The sequence below is a fragment of the Oncorhynchus mykiss genome, chromosome 25 (assembly GCF_013265735.2).
Source record: "Oncorhynchus mykiss isolate Arlee chromosome 25, USDA_OmykA_1.1, whole genome shotgun sequence".
In the NCBI taxonomy this organism is placed as follows: domain Eukaryota; kingdom Metazoa; phylum Chordata; class Actinopteri; order Salmoniformes; family Salmonidae; genus Oncorhynchus; species Oncorhynchus mykiss.
The window spans coordinates 40,813,139-40,835,638 of NC_048589.1; the positions used below are offsets into that span (position 1 = coordinate 40,813,139).

The window sequence follows — 22,500 nt, forward strand, 5'->3', positions numbered from 1 at the left end:
CCATGTCCAAACTGGTCCAACCTGGTCCAACTTGGTCCAACCTGGTACAACCTGGTCCAACCTGGTCCATAACTATCAGGTCTTTAACATGTCCCACCTGGTCCATAACTATCAGGTCTTTACCATGTCCAACCTGGTCCATAACTATCAGGTCTTCACCATGTCCAAACTGGTCCAACCTGGTCCATAACTATCTGGTCTTTACCATGTCCAACCGGGTCCATAACTATCAGGTCTTTACCATGTCCAACCTGGTCCAACCTGGTCCAACCTGGTCCATAACTATCTGGTCTTTACCATGTCCAACCTGGTCCATAACTATCCGGTCTTTACCATGTCCAGCCTGGTCCAACCTGGTCCAACCTGGTCCATAACTATCAGGTCTTTACCATGTCCAACCTGGTCTAACCTGGTCCATAACTATCAGGTCTTTACCATGTCCAACCTGGTCCATAACTATCAGGTCTTTACCATGTCCAGCCTGGTCCATAACTATCAGGTCTTTAACATGTCCAAACTGGTCCAACCTGGTCCATAACTATCAGGTCTTTACCATGTCCAACCTGGTCCATAACTATCAGGTCTTTACCATGTCCAGCCTGGTCCATAACTATCAGGTCTTTACCATGTCCAAACTGGTCCAACCTGGTCCATAACTATCTGGTCTTTACCATGTCCAACCTGGTCCATAACTATCCGGTCTTTACCATGTCCAAACTGGTCCAACCTGGTCCATAACTATCAGGTCTTCACCATGTCCAACCTGGTCCATAACTATCAGGTCTTTACCATGTCCAAACTGGTCCAACCTGGTCCATAACTATCTGGTCTTTACCATGTCCAACCTGGTCCATAACTATCCGGTCTTTACCATGTCCAAACTGGTCCAACCTGGTCCATAACTATCAGGTCTTTAACATGTCCCACCTGGTCCATAACTATCTGGTCTTTACCATGTCAAACCTGGATTGGGTTTCAATCCAGTCACCGGTTCTAGGCATTTTAAAGGCATTTTACGATTGCAGTGTTTACCTTTAATGGGATCTCTGTGAACACAGAAGCTGGGATTGGCCCGGGAACATTGCCTTTAAAGGCCTAACTCAGCTGTTTTCATCTCAATATCAAATCATTTCTGTGTACCGACTAAGTACCTTACTGTAAATAAAAATAAATGCGCAAAAACGATTTCTCAAGTAAGGATATAGCTAGGACTGTGGGGTGGTCAAATCAAATCAAAGTGTATTGATCACATACACGTGTTTAGCAGATGTTATTACCAGTGTAGCGAAATGCTTGTGTTTCTAGATCCAACAGTGCAGTAATGTTTTACAGTAATATCTACCAATTTCACAACAATACACACAATACACAGCAATACACACAATACACAGCAATACACACAATACACACAAATCTAAAGTAAAGGAATGGAATTAAGAATATATGTAACGGCGTTCTTCGTTTGTTGAGAGAGAGGACCGAAATGCAGCGTGGTGATTACTCATGTTCTTTAATCAATAATTGACGATACATGAAATAACTAAACGAATACGAAAACAACAAACGGAAGGTGAAACCTAATACAGCCTATCTGGTGAACACTACACAAAGACAGGAACAATCACCCACAAACACACAGTGAAACCCAGGCTACCTAAATATGGTTCCCAATCAGAGACAATGACGAACACCTGCCTCTGATTGAGAACCATATCAGGCCGAACATAGAACTAGACCAAAACATAGAAAAACAAACATAGACTACCCACCCAACTCACGCCCTGACCATACTAAATAAATACAAAAACAACGGAAATAGAGGTCAGAACGTGACAATATATAAATATTTGGACGAGCAATGTCAGAGCGGCATAGACTAAAATACAGTAGAATAGAATACAGTATATACAAACTCAGCAAAAAAAGAAACATCCTTTTTTCTTGTCCCTGTCTTTCAAAGATAATTCGTAAAAATCCAAATAACTTAAAAGATCTTCATTGTAAAGGGTTAAAACACTGTTTCCCATGTTTGTTCAATGAACCATAAAGAATAAATAAACCTGTGGAACGGTCGTTAAGACACTAACAGCTTACAGACAGTAGGCAATTAAGGTCACAGTTATGAAAACTTAGGACACTAAAGAGGCTTTTCTACTGACTCTGAAAAACACCAAAAGAAAGATGCCCAGGGTCCCTGCTCACATCTGCATGAACGTGCCTTAGGCATGCTGCAAGGAGGCATGAGGACTGCAGATGTGGCCAGGACAATAAATTGCAATGTCCGTACTGTGAGACGCCTAAGACAGCGCAACAACAACTGTCCGGTTACACCAGAAAAGCACAATCCTTCCATCAGTGCTCAGACTGTCCACAATAGGCTGAGAGAGGCTGGACTGAGGGCTTGTAGGCCTGTTGTAAGGCAGGTCCTCACCAGACATCACCGGCAACACCGGCATATGGGCACAAACCCACCGTTGCTGGACCAGACAGGACTGGCAAAATGTGCTGTTCACTGATGAGTTGCGGCTTTGTCTCATCAGGGATGATGGTCGGATTCGTGTTTATCATCGGAGGAATGAGCATTACACCGAGGCCTGTACTCTGGAGCGGGATCGATTTGGAGGTGGAGGGTCCGTCATGGTCTGGGGCGGTGTGTCACAGCATCATTGGACTGAGCTTGTTGTCATTGCAGGCAATCTCAATGCTGTGCGTTATAGGGAAGACAAACTTCTCCCTCATGTGGTACCCTTCCTGCAGCTCATCCTGACATGACCCTACAGCATGACAATGCCACCAGCCATACTGCTCGTTCTGTGCGTGATTTCCTGCAAGGCAGGAATGTCAGTGTTCTGCCATGGCCAGTGAAGAGCCCGGATCTCAATCCCATTGAGCACGTCTGGGACCTGTTGGATCGGAGGGTGAGGGCTAGGGCCATTCCCCCAGAAATGTCCGCTAACTTGCAGTTGCCTTGCTGGAAGAGTGGGGTAACATCTCACAGCAAGAACTGGCAAATCTGGTGCAGTCCACGAGGAGGAGATTCAATTCAATTCCTTTTTCAATTCAATTCAATTCAAATGTATTTTTATAGCCCTTCATACATCAGCTGATATCTCAAAGTGATGTACAGAAACCCAGCCTAAAACCCCAAACAGCAAGCAATGCAGGTGTTGAGATGCACTGCAGTACTTACTTGTTCAGGGACACACTATTCCATTTCTATTAGTCACATGTCGGTGGAACTTGTTCAGTTTATGTCTCAGTTGTTGAATCTTAGGTTCATACAAATATTTACACAAGTTTTGCTGAAAATAAACGCAGTTGACAGTGTGAGGATGTTTCTTTTTGAGTTTACAACATGTAAACATTATTAAAGTAACTTGTGTTCCATTATTAAAGTGGGCAGTGATTTACAATCTATATAGAGCAGCAGCCTCTAATGTGCTAGTGATGGCCTATTCTGGGTGGAGGCTATTTAGCAATCTGATGGCCTTGAGATAGAAGCTGTTTTTCAGTCTCCCGGTCCCAGCTTTGATGCACCTATACTGACCTTGCCTTCTGGATGATAGCGGGGTGAACAAACAGTGGCTCGGGTGGTTGTTGTCCTTGATGATCTTTTTGGCCTTCCTGTGATATTGGGTGCTGTAGTTGTCCTGGAGGGCAGGAAGTTTTCCCCCGATGATGCATTGGGCAGACCGCACCACCCTCTGGAGAGCCCTGTGGTTGTGGACGGTGCAGTTGCCGTTCCAGGCGCTGATACAGCCCGACAGGATGCTCTCAATTGTGCATCTGTAAAAGTTTGTGAGGGTTTTAGGTGACCAGCCATATTTCTTCAGCCTCCTGAGGTTGGATGGACCATTTCAGTTTGTCAGTGATGTGTACGCTGAGGACCTTGAAGCTTTCCACCTTCTCCACTGTGGTCCCATCTATGTGGATAGGGGGGTGCTCCCTCCTGAAGTGCACAATCAGCTCCTTTGTTTTGTTGACGTTAGGTGACAGGTTATTTTCCTGACACCACACTCCGAGGGCCCTCACCTCCTCCCTGTAAGCTGTCTCGTCATTGTTGGCAATCAGGCCTACTACTGTTGTGTCGTCTGCAAACTTGATGATTGAGTTGGAGGCGTGCGTGGCCACGCAGTCATGGGTGAACAGGGAGTACAGGAAGGGGCTGAGCACGTACCCTTGTGGGGCCCCTGTATTGACGATCAGTGAAGTGGAGGTGTTGTTTCCTACCTTCACCACCTGGGGGCAGCCCGTCAGAAAGTCCAGAACCCAGTTGCACAGGGCGGGGTTCAGACCCAGGGCTTCGAGCTTAGTGATGAGCTTAGCGGGTACTATGGGTGTTGAATGCTGAGCTTTAGTCAATAAACATACTTATTACATAGGTATGTCTCTTGTCCAGATGAGATAGGGCAGTATGCGTTTGCATCGTCTGTGGATCTATTGGGGCGGTAAGCAAATTGAAGTGGGTTTAGGGTGTTTGGTAAGGTAGAGGTGATATGATCATTGACTAGTCTCTTAAAGCACTTCATGATGACAGAAGTGAGTACTACGGGCATTAGTCATTTAGTTAAATTACCTTTGCTTTCTTGGGTACAGGAACAATGGTGGACATCTTGAAGCATGTGGGGACATCAGTCTGTGATAGGGAGAGATTGAATATGTCCATAAACACACCAACCAGCTGGTCTGCGCATGCTCTAGTCTAAGTAAGGGACCTTATTGGAGGGGTATATAAATGAGCTTTTATTGGCAGTGAGGTTTGAAACTCACTTTGTTATTGATCCATTTGGCAGCAGGTAGCCTTGCGGTTAAGAGTGTTGGGCCAATACCCGAAAGGGCATTGGTTTGAATCCCCGAGCCGGCAAGGGGGGGGGGGGGATCTGTTGTTCTGCCCTTGAGCAAGGCTGTTAATCCCAACAATAACTTCTCCCCGGGCGCCGATGACGTTGAAAAAGGCAGCCCCCTGCACCTCTCTGATTCAGACGGGTTAAATGCAGAAAACACATTTCAGTTGAATGCATTCAGTTGTACAACTGACTAGATATCTCTCCCTATGAACTTAGACCGCCTGGTGATGTCACCAGACAAGCCAGAACTCCACCCATGCAAAACCTGTTGATTAGAAAGTCAAAAGTGTAAAATTGTATTTTCAACCTGCAACTATCAGGAAATAACAACATTTATCACACTTTTACAGTGTTAGTTTTATCAGGTGTTGTACAAAATGATACAAAACAAGCCTTTTAACAAGCTGCGACTATAAACTGCAATCGGGTTGAACCACAGCACAGGTTTCCTCCTGTTAGAGCTGCTATCAATGGAAAAAGATGGTTGGCATTCAAGCAAATTATTTTTTTTCTTCTTCGCGTTTTGTCTTAAATGGTAAACTGTCAATAAACCGTTCCGTCTAAGAGGTTCAGATGTACTTGTATGTTTCCACCAATGAAGTCATTCACTAAATGCCTTCCTCCATGCACTCCACAACCACTCAGCTCTGTCTGTCTGTCTGCAGTGTGTGTGTGTGTCCGCAGCGTGTGTGTGTGTGTGTGTGTGTTTGTTCGTTTGTCAATCGCAGGACCGTACACACAACGAGCCAAGGTCAGACGGTGCACTAATAGACATCCTCTACAATTACAATGAAGTTACACACTGGTGACGAGGTCTCAGAGTGCCTGTGTGTGTGTGTGTGTGTGTGTGTGTATGTGAATGTTTGTTTGTGTGTGTGTGTGTATATGTTTGTGTGTGTGTGTGTGTGTGTGAGAATGTGTGTTTGTGTGTGTGTGTGTGAGAATGTTTGCTTGTGTGTGTGTGTGTATATGTTTGTGTGTGTGTGTGTGTGTGTGTGTGTGTGTGTGTGTGTGCGTGTGTGTGTGTATATGTTTGTGTGTGTGTGTGTGTGTGAATTTAATTAAATGTTAATATTAAATGTGAACGGCCATTGACAGAGAGCAGGTCCCTGTTGAACGGCTGAGTCACTGAGGTCAACAGAGGTCATGACTCATGACCCTCCTGACACCCGGACTAGCCAGTAACCACCCTCCTCCTCCTGTCTGTCACCCGGCCTCTTCAAGTCGTTAATCCCCACAGGGAAGGGTGTTCCTGCTACTCAGCCAGCAGACAAAGAGCCACCAACAGCCAGATGTCAGTCAGAGCCCTGGACCATTCAGACCAGAGTAATTCCATACCCTCACCTTCAGCATGCAGACAAGACGCATGACGTGTTGGCAGACCCTTGTTAATACCCTTCATAATTCACCTGTGTGTGTGTGTGTGTGTGTGTGTGTGTGTGTGTGTGTGTGTGTTAACCCACCTGTTCCACTCTGCTGACGTTCAAGTCCTAACTGGTGGACAAAGATGGGACTAGACGGTTGTTATGCATTGGACACTCATTATATGTGTGTGTGTGTGTGTGTGTGTGTGTGATTGTCAAATTTACCTGTAATATAAGGGAAGGGTTCAGGGCTGCGGGGGGGGGGGGGGAGGGGTGGTGGCTCGTGGCCCCGGTGGTCTCAGGAACCTCCGTCACTCAGGTTCAGGTATAAAAGAGAGGGCCAGAGACAGAGACACACACACTCTCTCTCAGACACACACAGACGGACAACAGTGCTGAAGTAGACAACTCATCGGAAGAGACAAGTGATCGACTGGTCGGAGGAGAGACAGACAGAGAAGAGAATACTTTTGAAACAGGTTAGTGACATCAGATGTGTCATTTTTTGATTTGAGAATGATTATAATTGAAAACAACACTGAATTCTGAAGATAATAGTAATTATTCCTTTTTTTTTAATTATATAATTATTATTAATTATTAATAATAATAATAATTATTACATTAATTAACATTATTTGACTAAATGCTCATTGACTAAATGCTCATTATTTGACTAAATCACATTTGGTTGTCTACAGCTGTCTGTGGGCATCTATAATTTATTGTAAATAAGAGAAATGTATATATTCTTTACTTCTTCACATAAACAGTGAGATAAGAGGTGTTAGCTCATACAGTCAATCAGTCAGTAAGCCAGTCTGTCTGTCAATCCATCAGTCAGCCAATCAGTCAGCAAGCCAGTCAGTCCTTCAGTCAGTCAGTCAGTCAGTCCTTCAGTCTTCCAGTCAGTCAGGGTGGCTACTTTAAAGAATCTAAAATATATTTCGATTTGTTTATCACTTTTTTTTGGTTACTACATGATTCCATATGTGTCATTTCATAGTGTTGATGTCTTCACTATTATTCTACAATGTAGAAAATAGTAAAAATAAATAAAAACCCTTGAATGAGTAGGTGTGTCCAGACTCTTGACTGGTACTGTATGTCCTCTATGGACTTCATTAGATAAGAAATGTGTTATATTTTTGTCCCGTTTTTCGTCATGAATGTTGTTCTGGAGGCAGCTCTGCAGAGTGGTCACTAGCTGGCCCAGCCACAAAAGTCATACAATCTGATTTTAAACCTCACCTTAACCACACTTAACCCAGACCTTAAACTAAGACCAAAAATAACATTTTTGTTTTTTCACGAATCTTTACAAGGCAGCCAGTTCTGACACTTGATAATAAACGTCAACCTGCATGTTTGTCACATTCATCTGCCGTTCTTCAATTTATGATGACATTCATGAATGGGTCAGTAGAATGTTGCATTCATGACATGTCGGAACTAGAACACTCAGACATTTCCGACTTGGAATCTCATTGTAGAAAGATTATATCAGAGTTTCCCACTATCTGAATCAAACAATAGGAAGCTCTACGCAAAAAAAATATATATCTTAATTTGAACTCAGAGGTTCCGAGTTTCCGACTTGTCTTGAATGCAGTATAACTGTGTTTTTCCTGTGTGCAGCGTGACGATGCTGTGTCCTGCGTGGTTATTGGCTGTGGCTGTGGTGGGTGTGGTCAGCGGGGTTAAAGGTCAGTGCTGGGAGAATCCTCGCTGTCAAGACCTCAACTCTGAGAACAACATCCTGGTGAGTTAGAAGCGTTGCAGAGAGCGCAATGTTTTTGAAAAGTTAAGCTCAAGGCCGGGATTGAATCGGATTGCAGGTTATAGGCATTGTGGCTTTTAAAGGCAATGTTCCAATATGAAATTGAGTTTAAAAGCGGCAATGCCTATAACCCGGGATTACATTGAATCCCAGCTCAAGTATGTAAGAGGCTCTCGAGTGGCGCAGCGGTCTAAGGCACTGTATCTCAGTGTCACTACAGACCCTGTATCACAACCGGCCGTGATAGGGAGTCCCATAAGCCGATGCAAAATTGGCTCAGCGTCGTCCGGGGTTTGGTCGGGGTAGTCCGTCATTCTAAATAAGAAATTGTTCTTAACTGACTTGCCTAGTTAAATAAAGGTTAAATAATACATCATAATAATGACCTAGTTAAATATAGGTTAAATAATACATCATAATAAGACCTAGTTAAATAAAGGTAAAAAATAAATACAAATTAAACAGAGCTGTTACGAGTGTTACAGTAATCCATCTAACCTACCTCTCCTTTCCTCTCTGCTCTTCTCCCTCCTCTCTGCTCTTCTCCCTCTTCTCTCTGGTTCTCCCTCTCTACCCTTCTCCTCTCTCTTTCCGCTCTTCTCCCTCCTCTCTCTTCCCTCCCTCCTCTCCGGTCTTGTCCTTCTCCTCTCCTCTCTTCCCTCTCTCCTCTCCTCTCCGGTCTTGTCCTTCTCCTCTCCTCTCTTCCCTCTCTCCTCTCCTCTCCTCTCCTCTCCGGTCTTGTCCTTCTCCCCTCTCTTCCCTCTCTCCTCTCCTCTCCGGTCTTGTCCTTCTCCCTCTCCTCTCTTCCCTCTCTCCTCTCCTCTCCGGTCTTGTCCTTCTCCTCTCCTCTCTTCCCTCTCTCCTCTCCTCTCCTCTCCGGTCTTGTCCTTCTCCCCTCTCTTCCCTCTCTCCTCTCCTCTCCTCTCCGGTCTTGTCCTTCTCCTCTCCTCTCTTCCCTCTCTCCTCTCCTCTCCGGTCTTGTCCTTCTCCTCTCCCTCCTCCTATCGACCTCCTCACAGGAGTGCATCCAGCTCTGTCGTTCTGACCTCACCGCCGAATCTCCCATCTTCCCTGGCGAGGTCCATCTCCAACCCAACTCCCCCTCTGACTTTCCTCCCCCCTCCTTACCTCTGTCCCCCCCCTCTCCCCTGTCCCCCTTGGAGCAGCAGAACATCGTGTCCCCCCAGGCCAAGCGTTCCTACTCCATGGAACACTTCCGCTGGGGGAAGCCTGTGGGAAAGAAGCGCCGCCCGGTGAAGGTTTACACCAACGGTGTGGAGGAGGAGTCCTCCGAGGGCTTCCCCAGCGAGATGAGACGAGAGCTGGGCACCAACGAGGCCATGTACCCCTCCCTGGAGCCTGGGGCTGTGGAAGGGGGAGAGGGCCTGGGGGGTGAGGCGGATGGCCTGGGTGGGGTGTTTAGTCTTCAGGAGAAGAAAGACGGCTCGTACAAGATGAACCACTTCCGCTGGAGCGGACCGCCTGCCAGTAAGCGCTATGGAGGGTTCATGAAGAGCTGGGACGAACGCAGCCAGAAACCACTGCTCACGCTGTTCAAAAACGTCATCATCAAAGACGGACAGCAGAAGAGAGAGCAGTGAGGGAGGGAGAGAGGGGAAGGGAGGATAGGTGAGCTGAAGAGGGGGGAGGGAGAGAGGGGAAGGGAGGATAGGTGAGCTGAAGAGGAGGGAGGGAGAGAGGGGAAGGGAGGATAGGTGAGCTGAAGAGGGGGGGGGGAGAGAGGACAAGGGAGCTTGAGGGAGAGAGAGACAGATCATGGGGGGTCGAGGGAGAGAGAGAGGACATGGGGGGGTTGAGGGAGAGAGAGAGGACATGGGGGGGTTGAGGGAGAGAGAGAGGACATGGGGGGGTTGAGGGAGAGAGAGAGGACATGGGGGGGTTGAGGGAGAGAGAGAAAGTCCCGTTTCTCCCCATCCAGCTCTGTAGGACGTACATCCAGGAAGCTCTCATTTGATTCGCAATTCGAAGACAAACAAGCTTTGTGATTAGCTAAAAGCGCTTTGTCCTCTGACCCAGCATGATGTTAGCTGCCAATGTAATAATGTCTCTAATAAATCTTAACTCTGTGTAGAACCATGCTGTTGTCACTGAGGGATGGGTATAGGGTAAAGAAGAAAATCATTATTGGAATTATTCCAATCATAAAAACATTGTATTGCAAGCAACCACAGTCCATTAGTTTTTATTTACCATCATATACACAGACCTGATCAAATTAAATATTTTATTTGTATAGTCATTATTCATGTAGTCTGTATATTGCTACGTTCCCCAGCATGAAAACGAATGAGGTCACACCAATCGGTGCTAACCAACGTGCTAACGAGCTATCCATGTCCAGCCTCAAAATATAAATGGAAAAACCAAAGCCTAAATAAAAAACACTATGTTTTTTATTTGATTTATGTCACCTTCATTTAACCAAGTAAGCTAGTCGAGAACAAGTTCTCATTTGCAATTGCGACCAGGCCAAGATAAAGCAAAGCAGTGCGACACAGACAACAACACAGTAAACACATCGAGTAAAACAATAAACAAGCCAATAACACAATAAACAAGTCAATGACACAGTAGAAAAAATAAAGTCTATATACAGTGGGGCAAAAAAGTATTTAGTCAGCCACCAATTGTGCAAGTTCTCCCACTTAAAAAGATGAGAGAGACCTGTAATTTTCATCATAGGTACACTTCAACTATGACAGACAAAATGAGAAAAAAAATCCAGAAAATCACATTGTAGGATTTTTTATGAATTTATTTGCAAATTATGGTGGAAATAAGTAGGGAGAACTTGCACAATTGGTAGCTAACTAAATACTTTTTTTGCCCCACTGTATACTGAGATCATGTGACACTTAGATTGCACACAGGTGGACTTTATTTAACTAATTATGTGACTTCTGAAGGTAACTGGATGCACCAGATCTTATGTAGGGGCTTCATAACAAAGCAGTGAATATAATATGATATTCTAATATAATATAATATAATATGATATTCTAAAATAATATAATATAATATAATATGATATTCTAATATAATATAATATAATATGATATTCTAAAATAATATAATATGATATTCCAAAATAATATAATATAATATGATATTCTAAAATAATATAATATAATATGATATTCTAAAATAATATAATATAATATGATATTCCAAAATAATATAATATAATATGATATTCTAAAATAATATAATATAATATGATATTCTAAAATAATATAATATAATATAATATGATATTCTAAAATAATATAATATAATATGATATTCCAAAATAATATAATATAATATGATATTCTAAAATAATATAATATAATATGATATTCTAAAATAATATAATATAATATGATATTCTAAAATAATATAATATAATATAATATAATATGATATTCTAATATAATATGATATTCTAAAATAATATAATATAATATGATATTCTAATATAATATAATATAATATGATATTCTAAAATAATATAATATAATATGATATTCTAAAATAATATAATATAATATGATATTCTAAAATAATATAATATAATATAATATAATATGATATTCTAATATAATATGATATTCTAAAATAATATAATATAATATAATATGATATTCTAATATAATATAATATAATATAATATAATATGATATTCTAATATAATATAATATGATATTCTAAAATAATATAATATAATATGATATTCTAAAATAATATAATATAATATGATATGATATTCTAATATAATATAATATGATATTCTAAAATAATATAATATAATATGATATTCTAAAATAATATAATATAATATGATATTCTAATATAATATGATATTCTAATATAATATAATATGATATTCTAATATAATATAATATAATATGATATTCTAAAATAATATAATATAATATAATATGATATTCTAATATAATATAATATAATATGATATTCTAAAATAATATAATATAATATAATATAATATGATATTCTAATATAATATAATATGATATTCTAAAATAATATGATATTCTAATATAATATGATATTCTAATATAATATAATATAATATGATATTCTAAAATAATATAATATAATATGATATTCTAAAATAATATAATATGATATTCTAATATAATATAAAATAATATAATATAATATGATATTCTAAAATAATATAATATAATATGATATTCTAAAATAATATAATATAATATGATATTCTAAAATAATATAATATAATATGATATTCTAATATAATATAATATGATATTCTAATATAATATAATATAATATGATATTCTAAAATAATATAATATAATATAATATTCTAAAATAATATAATATAATATAATATGATATTCTAATATAATATAATATAATATAATATGATATTCTAATATAATATAATATGATATTCTAATATAATATAATATAATATGATATTCTAAAATAATATAATATAATATGATATTCTAAAATAATATAATATAATATGATATTCTAAAATAATATAATATAATATGATATTCTAATATAATATAATATGATATTCTAATATAATATAATATAATATGATATTCTAAAATAATATAATATAATATAATATTCTAAAATAATATAATATAATATAATATTCTAAAATAATATAATATAATATAATATGATATTCTAATATAATATGATATTCTAATATAATATAATATGATATTCTAATATAATATAATATGATATTCTAATATAATATAATATGATATTCTAATATAATATAATATGATATTCTAATATAATATGATATTCTAATATAATATGATATTCTAAAATAATATAATATGATATAATATAATATGATATTCTAATATAATATAATATGATATTCTAATATAATATAATATGATATTCTAATATAATATAATATAATATAATATAATATGATATTCTAATATAATATAATATAATATATAATATAATATAATATGATATTCTAAAATAATATAATATAATATAATATGATATTCTAATATAATATGATATTCTAAAATAATATAATATGATATTCTAAAATAATATAATATGATATTCTAATATAATATGATATTCTAATATAATATAATATGATATTCTAATATAATATAATATGATATTCTAAAATAATATAATATGATATTCTAATATAATATAATATGATATTCTAATATAATATAATATAATATGATATTCTAATATAATATAATATGATATTCTAATATAATATAATATGATATTCTAATATAATATAATATAATATGATATTCTAATATAATATGATATTCTAATATAATATGATATTCTAATATAATATAATATGATATTCTAATATAATATAATATAATATTCTAAAATAATATAATATGATATTCTAATATAATATGATATTCTAATATAATATAATATGATATTCTAATATAATATAATATAATATGATATTCTAATATAATATGATATTCTAATATAATATAATATGATATTCTAATATAATATAATATAATATGATATTCTAATATAATATAATATGATATTCTAATATAAAATAATATAATATGATATTCTAATATAATATGATATTCTAATATAATATGATATTCTAATATAATATGATATTCTAATATAATATAATATGATATTCTAATATAATATGATATTCTAATATAATATGATATTCTAATATAATATAATATGATATTCTAAAATAATATAATATAATATGATATTCTAATATAATATAATATGATATTCTAATATAATATAATATGATATTCTAATATAATATAATATAATATAATATAATATGATATTCTAATATAATATAATATAATATAATATAATATAATATAATATAATATGATATAATATAATATAATATAATATAATATAATATGATATTCTAATATAATATAATATAATATAATATGATATTATAATATAATATAATATAATATAATATAATATAATATAATATAATATAATATAATATAATATGCACACACCCCTTTTCTGTTTTTACTTTTTTAGAATTTTTTGAATCAAGTAATTTTTTCATTTCACTTCACCAATTTGGACTATTTTGTCCATTACATGAAATCCAAATAAAAATTCATTTAAATTACAGGTTGTAATGAAACAAAATATGAAAAACACCATGGGGATGAATGCTTTTGCAAGGCAACATGAAATGTCATAATCTTCATTTGGCCAATCAATGCATCCATCACAAGTTAGTGAACAACATGGTTTATGGAGGTTAGGTGTCACGTTCTGACCTTAGTTCCTTTGTTTTGTCTTTCTTTTAGTATGGTCAGGGTGTGAGTTGGGGTGGGTTGTCTATGTTCTTTTTTCTATAATTTGGTATTTCTGTGTTTGGCCTGGCATGGTTCTCAATCAGAGGCAGCTGTCAATCGTTGTCCCTGATTGAGAACCGTATTTAGGTAGCCTGGTTGTCCCTGATTGAGAACCATACTTAGGTAGCCTGGTTGTCCCTGATTGAGAACCATACTTAGGTAGCCTGGTTGTCCCTGATTGAGAACCATACTTAGGTAGCCTGGTTTCACCTTTGAGTTGTGGGTGATTATTTTCTGTTCTGCGTATTCACCGTACAGGACTGTGTCGTTCGTTGTCGTTTTGTATTTCAGTGTTCAGTTTGATTCATTAAATATTAACATCATGAACACGCTTTAGTCCTCCCCTTCTTCCACCACCAACGACCGTGACATTAGGTCTACTTTTTCCTTCTAAAGCCCATCGCATGATCCCCATTTTCCCGTTATCCTTATCAAAAAATTGAATTAAGATGTATTAAGTGTACCCTAGTGAAACGGCCTATGCTATAAAGATGATTTGTCCAATGCCAGAATCCTGACACAGAAAAACATACTCCAGCACTGATTCAGTGCCATACTATTATGGTCAAAATGTTCCCTTAATGTATGTAAAGTTAGGGCACTCTTGTGTGCCTGCTTGTGTGACAATGTAGGCTACGAGCTAACAAACCTTTATTAAAGTTTACAGGGGTATGCCATTAATGCATTTAAAAAAAAAAGTTTTTCTCTCATGTCAACACTGTCGGAAAATTGCGAATCTGCAGTCGTTTCTCGCTGTTGCCATAGAAACTGCTTTCAGTTTTTTTTTAAATCGGAGATTTAAAAAAGTTTAACAAAAAATTGATATGAAGATAACTAGCTGTAAATAATATACTTTTTCTTGTTACATACAGCTGGTTTGATTATTACATGTATAGGTAAATATAACAGAAAATATTTGGGTCATATAATTAGGTATTAGAATACTAGAGTGGGGAGGAGCCTTCTGGTATAAAAGTCCGCCATTTTGGTCAGAGAATTGGTCAACCATGGTTTGCCAGTGCTGTGATAAGATATTGTGTAAAATAATGAATTTTAAGAATTTATCGACAATGTATGTTTGTTAGCTAGCCAGCCACTTTTCACCCAAATTAACTGCCAATATGCCAACAGTCCATTCAAACAACACAATCAATCCAGCCATACACAATACACATGTTGTAAATGTAACAAGTGGTGATATTGTATCATGTAATAACACCCAAAGCTTTCCAAGAAAACACAAATGTAGGCGTATAATTATAAATACAGTATAAAATACAGTATAATTATATGACTGTATTTTAGGTTGACAATTATAAAACACAATTCCTAAAACCTTGCTGTTATTTTTTCCTGCATAAATAAATCAGGATTATGCCTTTACTGCCTTTCATTCCAATTAGACTGGGCTTTGTATTTGTCCCTGACCAATATGGCTCCCATTTTTCACCCCAACGCAGGAATTTGTAGGGTTTATGACATCATAGACCACGCGGATGTCTATGTTTTTGCTGACTTCATAATGCATCTGCTGCCGCACATTAGATTCATTGACAGACAGGTTTTTGTTGTGCAAAACAGCGGAGCTGGCTATAATAGCACATGCAGGCTACCTATCCCATACGATGCATATTTCACTTGTCCAGATTTTTTTTTTACGAGCCCAGCTAATATTTTAGATGCAGCGGTGTATACTGTCGTTAACGATGGAGTAAATGTCCCGCTAGCCAGCTAACGTTAATAAGGGACGTGCTAAACTAAGCTAAGCTAAGATTGAAATTCCAGCTGTCTTTTAACAGCCATCATCGAAGACGTAAATAACATATTTTAACATACTTGGTCAATCTCATTAGCATGGACTCAAATGTGCAGAAGAGACGTGAGAACAAGAAATCGCTCCGCGTGAAAGTGATCAGTCTTGGCAATGCCGAGGTGGGCAAGGTGAGTCACCTAGTTAAATGAGATGATTTTATTTCTTAACAACGTCAGATCAATGTAAGAAGACAGGTAGCTAGCTAGACGAATAAACTCAACTCTGCCATTTACGATGGAGTTGAACGGTGACTAGTGTGTGTGTGTGTGGACTGGAGCTCCCACGTCAGTATTTTATGAAATAAAATAAAATACCGTGACCACGCCGGAGTAGGGTAGGTGCTCTCATTACTCATGATGTAGTAATGTCATTTCAATAAAATAAACTGTCGCATTATACCTACCTCACCGGAAACCAGCTGTGCAGACGACCCTATCAAATGGCCCAAAGTACTTTGAGATATCAGCTGATGCAAGAAGGGCTATATACATGCATTTGATTTGATGTAGCCTATGGCAATATCTACACCTACTTGGTGGAATCTCCAGGTTTACTTACACAGGCAATAGACAAAGCAAGTTAGATACAAACAGATGTTAGATAGCGACTTTCCATCATTCTTTATTTATTTATTTAACCAGGCAAGTCAGTTACAGAATATATTCTTATTTACAACGACAGCCTATACCGGCCGACGCTGGGGCCAATTGCGCGCCGCCCTATGGGACTCCCAATCACGGCCGGATGTAATGCAGCCTGGAATCGAACCAGGGTGTTCATTTGAAATACAGCATTTAATACTGTAAGTCTCTCTGGATAAGAGCATCTGCAAAATAACTAAAATGTCAATCATTGCGGCGTATAGTCTGAAACCATGAGGTTCGTCTAACCTGGCCCTCGATGAAACTTAAGTTGGTAGTCTTTCCTCCTACTGTTGTTCAAACGCAAAACAGCTTTTCGTCGTCATGGCTATAAAAGCAGGGTTAGCTAACCTTAGCTAGCTGAAGAAAGTCCATTGGAATTGGCTCTTTGGCTGATAATCGTGGCAGACCGTCGCATGGAATGTACATCTGTTCAACATTTTTACACTTAAAATCTAAATGTTTTTAGGTATTATGTAGTTTGTTGATTAAAACAACATGGAAGTATGTTAAAATGTTTATAGAATGATCAAAACAAATAAAACAGCCGTTGTCGGTAGTGATGCACCGATATGACATTTTGATTCGATACCGATATGCGGTATTTTCCTTGCCAACAAAACCGATAACGATAATCAATTATTTATTTTTTTTGCGGCCTTTAAAGCTTTCTAGTACATTTAAATAGTTATACACACACACACACACATGGACGCAGCGCTCTAAGGCTCTGTATCTCACTGCAAGAGACGTCACTACAGTCCCTGGTTCGAATCCAGGATGTGTCCGGCCGTGATTGGGAGTCCCATAGGACAGCACACGATTGGGTTTGGCAAGGGCTAGGCCGTCATTGTAAATAAGAATTTGTTCTTAACTGACTTGTCTAGTTAAATAAAGGTTACACACACACACACCACACGGACCAAAAAGTTATTTTGTTGACATTTACATATGTTCCCATTACCAGTAAAACATCATCAAAACCTATTTCTTTCACCTACTTGCTGTGCTGTTTCATTGTTCAGTCGTTTCATTCTCAACCAGGATTTCTATGGGACGCCGTTTGGGTCTTTGCGTGTGAAAAAAGATAACACTATTCGACATGTCAATCAACGTGTCAAATAAGCTTGTTGACCAATCAGGACCTGAATATGACTGCACTTCACATAATGATTTAACACGTTAATATATATATATTTTTATGTAGTTGTTGTGATATATTTCACAACATATTTCACTGTTGTGACATATTTCATATGTCACAACGATGCATCGACATGTATGCTATGATGCTGGTAAAGTTGCCTCTCGTTACCTACAGTGCTGGTCATAAAACAAGCTAGCTAAGCTGATGGATACAAACTATGTTCTTCCCCCAAACACACAGCAAAACGGCATAATCTGTTTCAGCTAGCTAACTATATAGCTAGGTGTCATCATCTAAAATAACCCTAATTTATAAGACAGTTCTTAGTTGATTAATGGTGGTGGGACCCATCTATGTGAAGCTAGCCACAATAAGGATTAGTCACAATAGTGGACTTTGCGGTTAGCCTTCAAAATAAAAGTATGTCGTTGACAGTGATGCAAATTCATACAAATTGTAGAATGATGCCATAATTGAATAGATAGAATAAATTGTGCTAAACAAGGTTGAAATGTTGTTATATAAAATCAACAAAAGACAATAATTAGTTAATTTGACAAAAATCTGTTGAAATCACACTGGATGTATTATACTTTAGAATTGCATTGTGGGGCATCCTTATTTCACTGTACAACCTTAACCTATGGGTTGTGGATCAATGACATGGGGTATCAGTCTACTCAGTGACACCCAGATAACATTAGCGTCGTAGCTCTTATTACGGGACTCTGAACCAACTGTGAATTGAGCCTCATTTATTGTCAACCTATGTGTATTGACCACTATTCCTGAGGAAAAAAACAATACTGTGTGGATGTTTTGGAGTCTGATAACTCTGAGGACGACGTTGGGGGAAAAATATCTTGGGTGTTGAGTAGACTGATACCCCATTTCATTGATCTCCAATCCTTAGGTAAAGCTGTACAGTGTAATATGAATGTCAATACACACAATAGGCTGACTGGGGGAGGTGATTTCACACAGTCACAGTCCGGTTATAAGAGCTACAACGCTAACATTTGCGTAAACTCTTCACAGTTGTGTTCTGTGGGTGTCACCGAGTAGACTGATTTCATTGCTTCACATTCCAACCTTGTTTCACATTATCTAGTCTAAATATGGCATGATTCCACCAATTGTAATATTCTGTATCACTTTCAAATAGGTACTTTTATTTTGAAGGTAAACCACAAATTCCACTATTGTACTTTATCCTTATTGTGGCTAGCTTCACAACACATAACCCGGTCCGGTTGAGCATCACTAGCCAGATGAAACTAGCTGGCTGCTTATAACGTTAGCTATGGCTAGCTATTTTTACGCTGCTGCTACTCTCTGTTTATCATCTATGCATAGTCACTTTAACTATACCTACATGTACATACTTCCTCAATCAGCCTGACTAACATGTAGCCTCGCTACTTTTATAGCCTCGCTACTGTATATAGCCTGTCTTTTTACTGTTGTTTTATTTCTTTACTTACCCATTGTTCACCAAATACCTTTCTATTGGTCAGAGCCTGTAAGCATATCACTGTTGTATTCAGCGCACGTGACAAATAAACTTTAATTTTTATTTATTTATTTTCATGAACTGAAGTTCAATTTCAATAGGCGAACAACAAGTGGCAACCTAGCTAATACTTACTCACAAGGATTCCTTAATCATTGTTAAGAATAATAAAAAATGACTGCAGTTTCTACTGGTCATTGTTTTCAGGCTGGTTGTATTGGTGCTAGCTAGGTATCAAGCTAAAGCTAGCTAGCTAACCCCAGAAGTTGCGGTCAAACAAATAATTATTTATTCCAACGCGGTATTGTAAACACATTGTTCGTGTCCGGTGTTTGCTTGTTTGCAGACTTTTTTGTACAGCTTTGACTACTGTATATTTTTTGATACGCAAAGACCCAAACTGCGTTCCATAGTATGTCGTGAAGCTAATAGCAGTGACCCCTATTACTGTGTAACTTCTAGTAGGGCAACATCTGAAAAATAGCTCACTTGGTAGCGTGTACCCGGTGCTCGACCAGTCGGCGAAAGCCAACATCATCCATGACAGAGAACGGTTGATTGGTCAAGGTCAATGAATTCTATTATCTTGGCTTTAATGGATTTAGTCTTTGAGTTGTCTCGCTGAAAATGTCTTACTCTTTTCAAATGACTACTCGACTTGTTGACTGCTCGATCCACACAGCAGACATTGTGGGCTAGGTTAGGAATACTGTGTTACGTGTCGTCATTACATCATGTACCTACGTTATTTAGCACGTCAGCTTTGACATCGGTTTTGCACATCGCCGTTAAACTAGACATCGGGCCGATACCGATATTGCCATATTTTAGCTAATATCGTCCGATTCCGATATGTTCACCGATATATCGTGCATCCCTAGTTGGCGGTTTATGAGTAAAGTAGGCAATTTAGCATGGGAGTAAAGACAGTACCCTACCTCTGTACCCTACTCGGGGGTGTGGTCACTTTAAGCCACACCTCGCAGTGTTGATCTATAGGGTGTGGCTCCGGGAGACACTTTCTCAAGGCCATAGAAAGAAGCTGTGAAACATACGAGAGGAGACCACACGGGTATAATAAGAATGGTGAGACAGGTAGCCTACAGACACACTGGCCAAGATGTTCAGCTGGCAGACAGACAGACAGGCAGGCAGGCAGGCAGACAGACAGACAGACAGACAGCTGGAATGAACAGTATAGATCACTTTCGTTTCACGTTTTTTCGGTTCTGTTCCTTGAACACTCTCTGCCAACCTGTCTGTCAGCTGAACATCTTGGCAAGTGTGTGTGTAGGCTACCTGTCTCCAACCCCTCTGGTTATCAGGATCTTTGCTACTTTGTTACGTCACAGATAGAACAATGAGCCAGATGTTTTTACCAGATGTATACATCTGAAGCATCCTGTTGGCATTTCCATATTTGGTGATGAGTGGAAGCCCAGTGGCCGACAGTGGGAGAAGATGGAGTGAGATGGATTTGGACCACATTCTACACGTTTCACAATTGGAGCAAAAGCCTCCACTGAACATGTAAATCATTGAAGTCAATATTCAACAATGAGATGATGTCCCCGTCTAAAGCATGGCAGCCAGCTAGGGTAGCCTATCGCAGATGGCATCAATACCGTCACGACCACTGATCACCCATGCCTACACGGCAATCGCTGCACAGAATGACACATAGTTTCCACATGTAATGTGCTCCTATATATATATATTATATTTGTTACTTTATACACCTCTACTACTTTTTCCTCATTACAGAGCTGCATCATCAAGCGATACTGTGAGAAGAGGTTTGTGCCCAAGTATCTGGCCACCATAGGGATCGACTATGGGGTCACCAAGTAAGTTGTCCCCTAATGATGACACATGTTGAAGCAGTAAGAGGCATATACTGAGTTTACGAAAACGTTATGTAACACCTGCTCTTTCCATGACAGACTGACCAGGTGAATCCAGGTGAAAGCTATGATCCCTTAGTGATGTCATCTGTTACCAAGGGGAGGAGACAGGTTAAAGAAGTTTTTAAGCCTTGAGACAAATATAGACAGGCATTGTGTATATGTGTCATTCAGAGGGTGAATGGACAAGACAAAAGATTTAAGTGCCTTTGAACGGGGGTATGGTAGTAGGTGCCAGGCACACCGGTTTGTGTCAAGAACTGCAGCGCTGCTGGGTTTTTCACGCTCAGCGGTTTCCCGTGTGTATCAAGAATGGTCCACCACCCACCCAAAGGACATCCAGACAACTTGACACAACTGTGGGAAGCATTGGAGTCAACATGGACCAGCATCCCTGTGGAACGCTTTCTACACCTTGTAGAGTCCATGTCCTGATGAATTGAGGCTGTTCTGCAACTCAATATTAGGAAGGTGTTCTTAATGTTTTGTAAACTCAAGTGTATTTCTATCATCAGCTCAGTTCCATTGCTGTCAGTCAGGACGAGGCAGGCAAACATAACGAATAAGCAACTGTTTATGATTCCACTTGTTCGCTAAGAGGCAGCCGTGTTTAGAACTCAGAACAAGAATATAAGCGTTCTGAGCTTTGATCAACACTGGGAATGCAATAATAATTGTGTAAATGAAAAATTAACGAAATCTGCATGAAGTACCCCTGATGTGTACATTTTTACCAGTAAGCTTACTAGTTCCCCTTGTTGAGAACCACTGCTGTAGAGACTACTGAAGTCTGTGTGACTGATTATTTTTTTCTTTCTCCATCAGAGTTCAGGTGCGAGACAGAGAGATCAAAGTGAACATCTTTGACATGGCAGGACACCCCTTCTTCTATGAGGTCAGTGAGTACCTTACTACCTTATTGATCTTCTATGATCTCAGTGAGTACCTTATTGATCTTCTATGAGGTCAGTGAGTACCTTACTACCTTATTGATATTCTATGAACTCAGTGAGTACCTTATTGATCTTCTATGAGGTCAGTGAGTACCTTACTACCTTATTGATCTTCTATGAGGTCAGTGAGTACCTTA

At 38.1% G+C, this 22,500-nt stretch overlaps 2 protein-coding genes across 2 annotated transcripts in view; both read left to right on the forward strand.

Moving 5' to 3' along the window:
- Positions 1 to 6,557: 6,557 nt before the first annotated feature.
- Positions 6,558 to 9,688, forward strand: pomca (proopiomelanocortin a). The gene is made up of 3 exons (XM_036963012.1): positions 6,558 to 6,690; positions 7,850 to 7,973; positions 9,011 to 9,688. Exons 2-3 carry the CDS (start codon positions 7,857 to 7,859, stop codon positions 9,590 to 9,592), a joined length of 699 nt encoding a protein of 232 aa, XP_036818907.1. The 5' UTR covers positions 6,558 to 6,690; positions 7,850 to 7,856; the 3' UTR covers positions 9,593 to 9,688.
- Positions 9,689 to 15,907: 6,219 nt separating this feature from the next.
- Positions 15,908 to 22,500, forward strand: part of dnajc27 (DnaJ (Hsp40) homolog, subfamily C, member 27) — a 31,009-nt gene continuing 24,416 nt past the window's right edge. Inside the window, exons 1-3 of the mRNA XM_036962950.1 lie at positions 15,908 to 16,333; positions 21,271 to 21,353; positions 22,236 to 22,305. Coding sequence (XP_036818845.1) covers positions 16,247 to 16,333; positions 21,271 to 21,353; positions 22,236 to 22,305 — 240 coding nt within the window. The 5' untranslated portion in view covers positions 15,908 to 16,246. The remainder of the gene's footprint in view (positions 16,334 to 21,270; positions 21,354 to 22,235; positions 22,306 to 22,500) is intronic.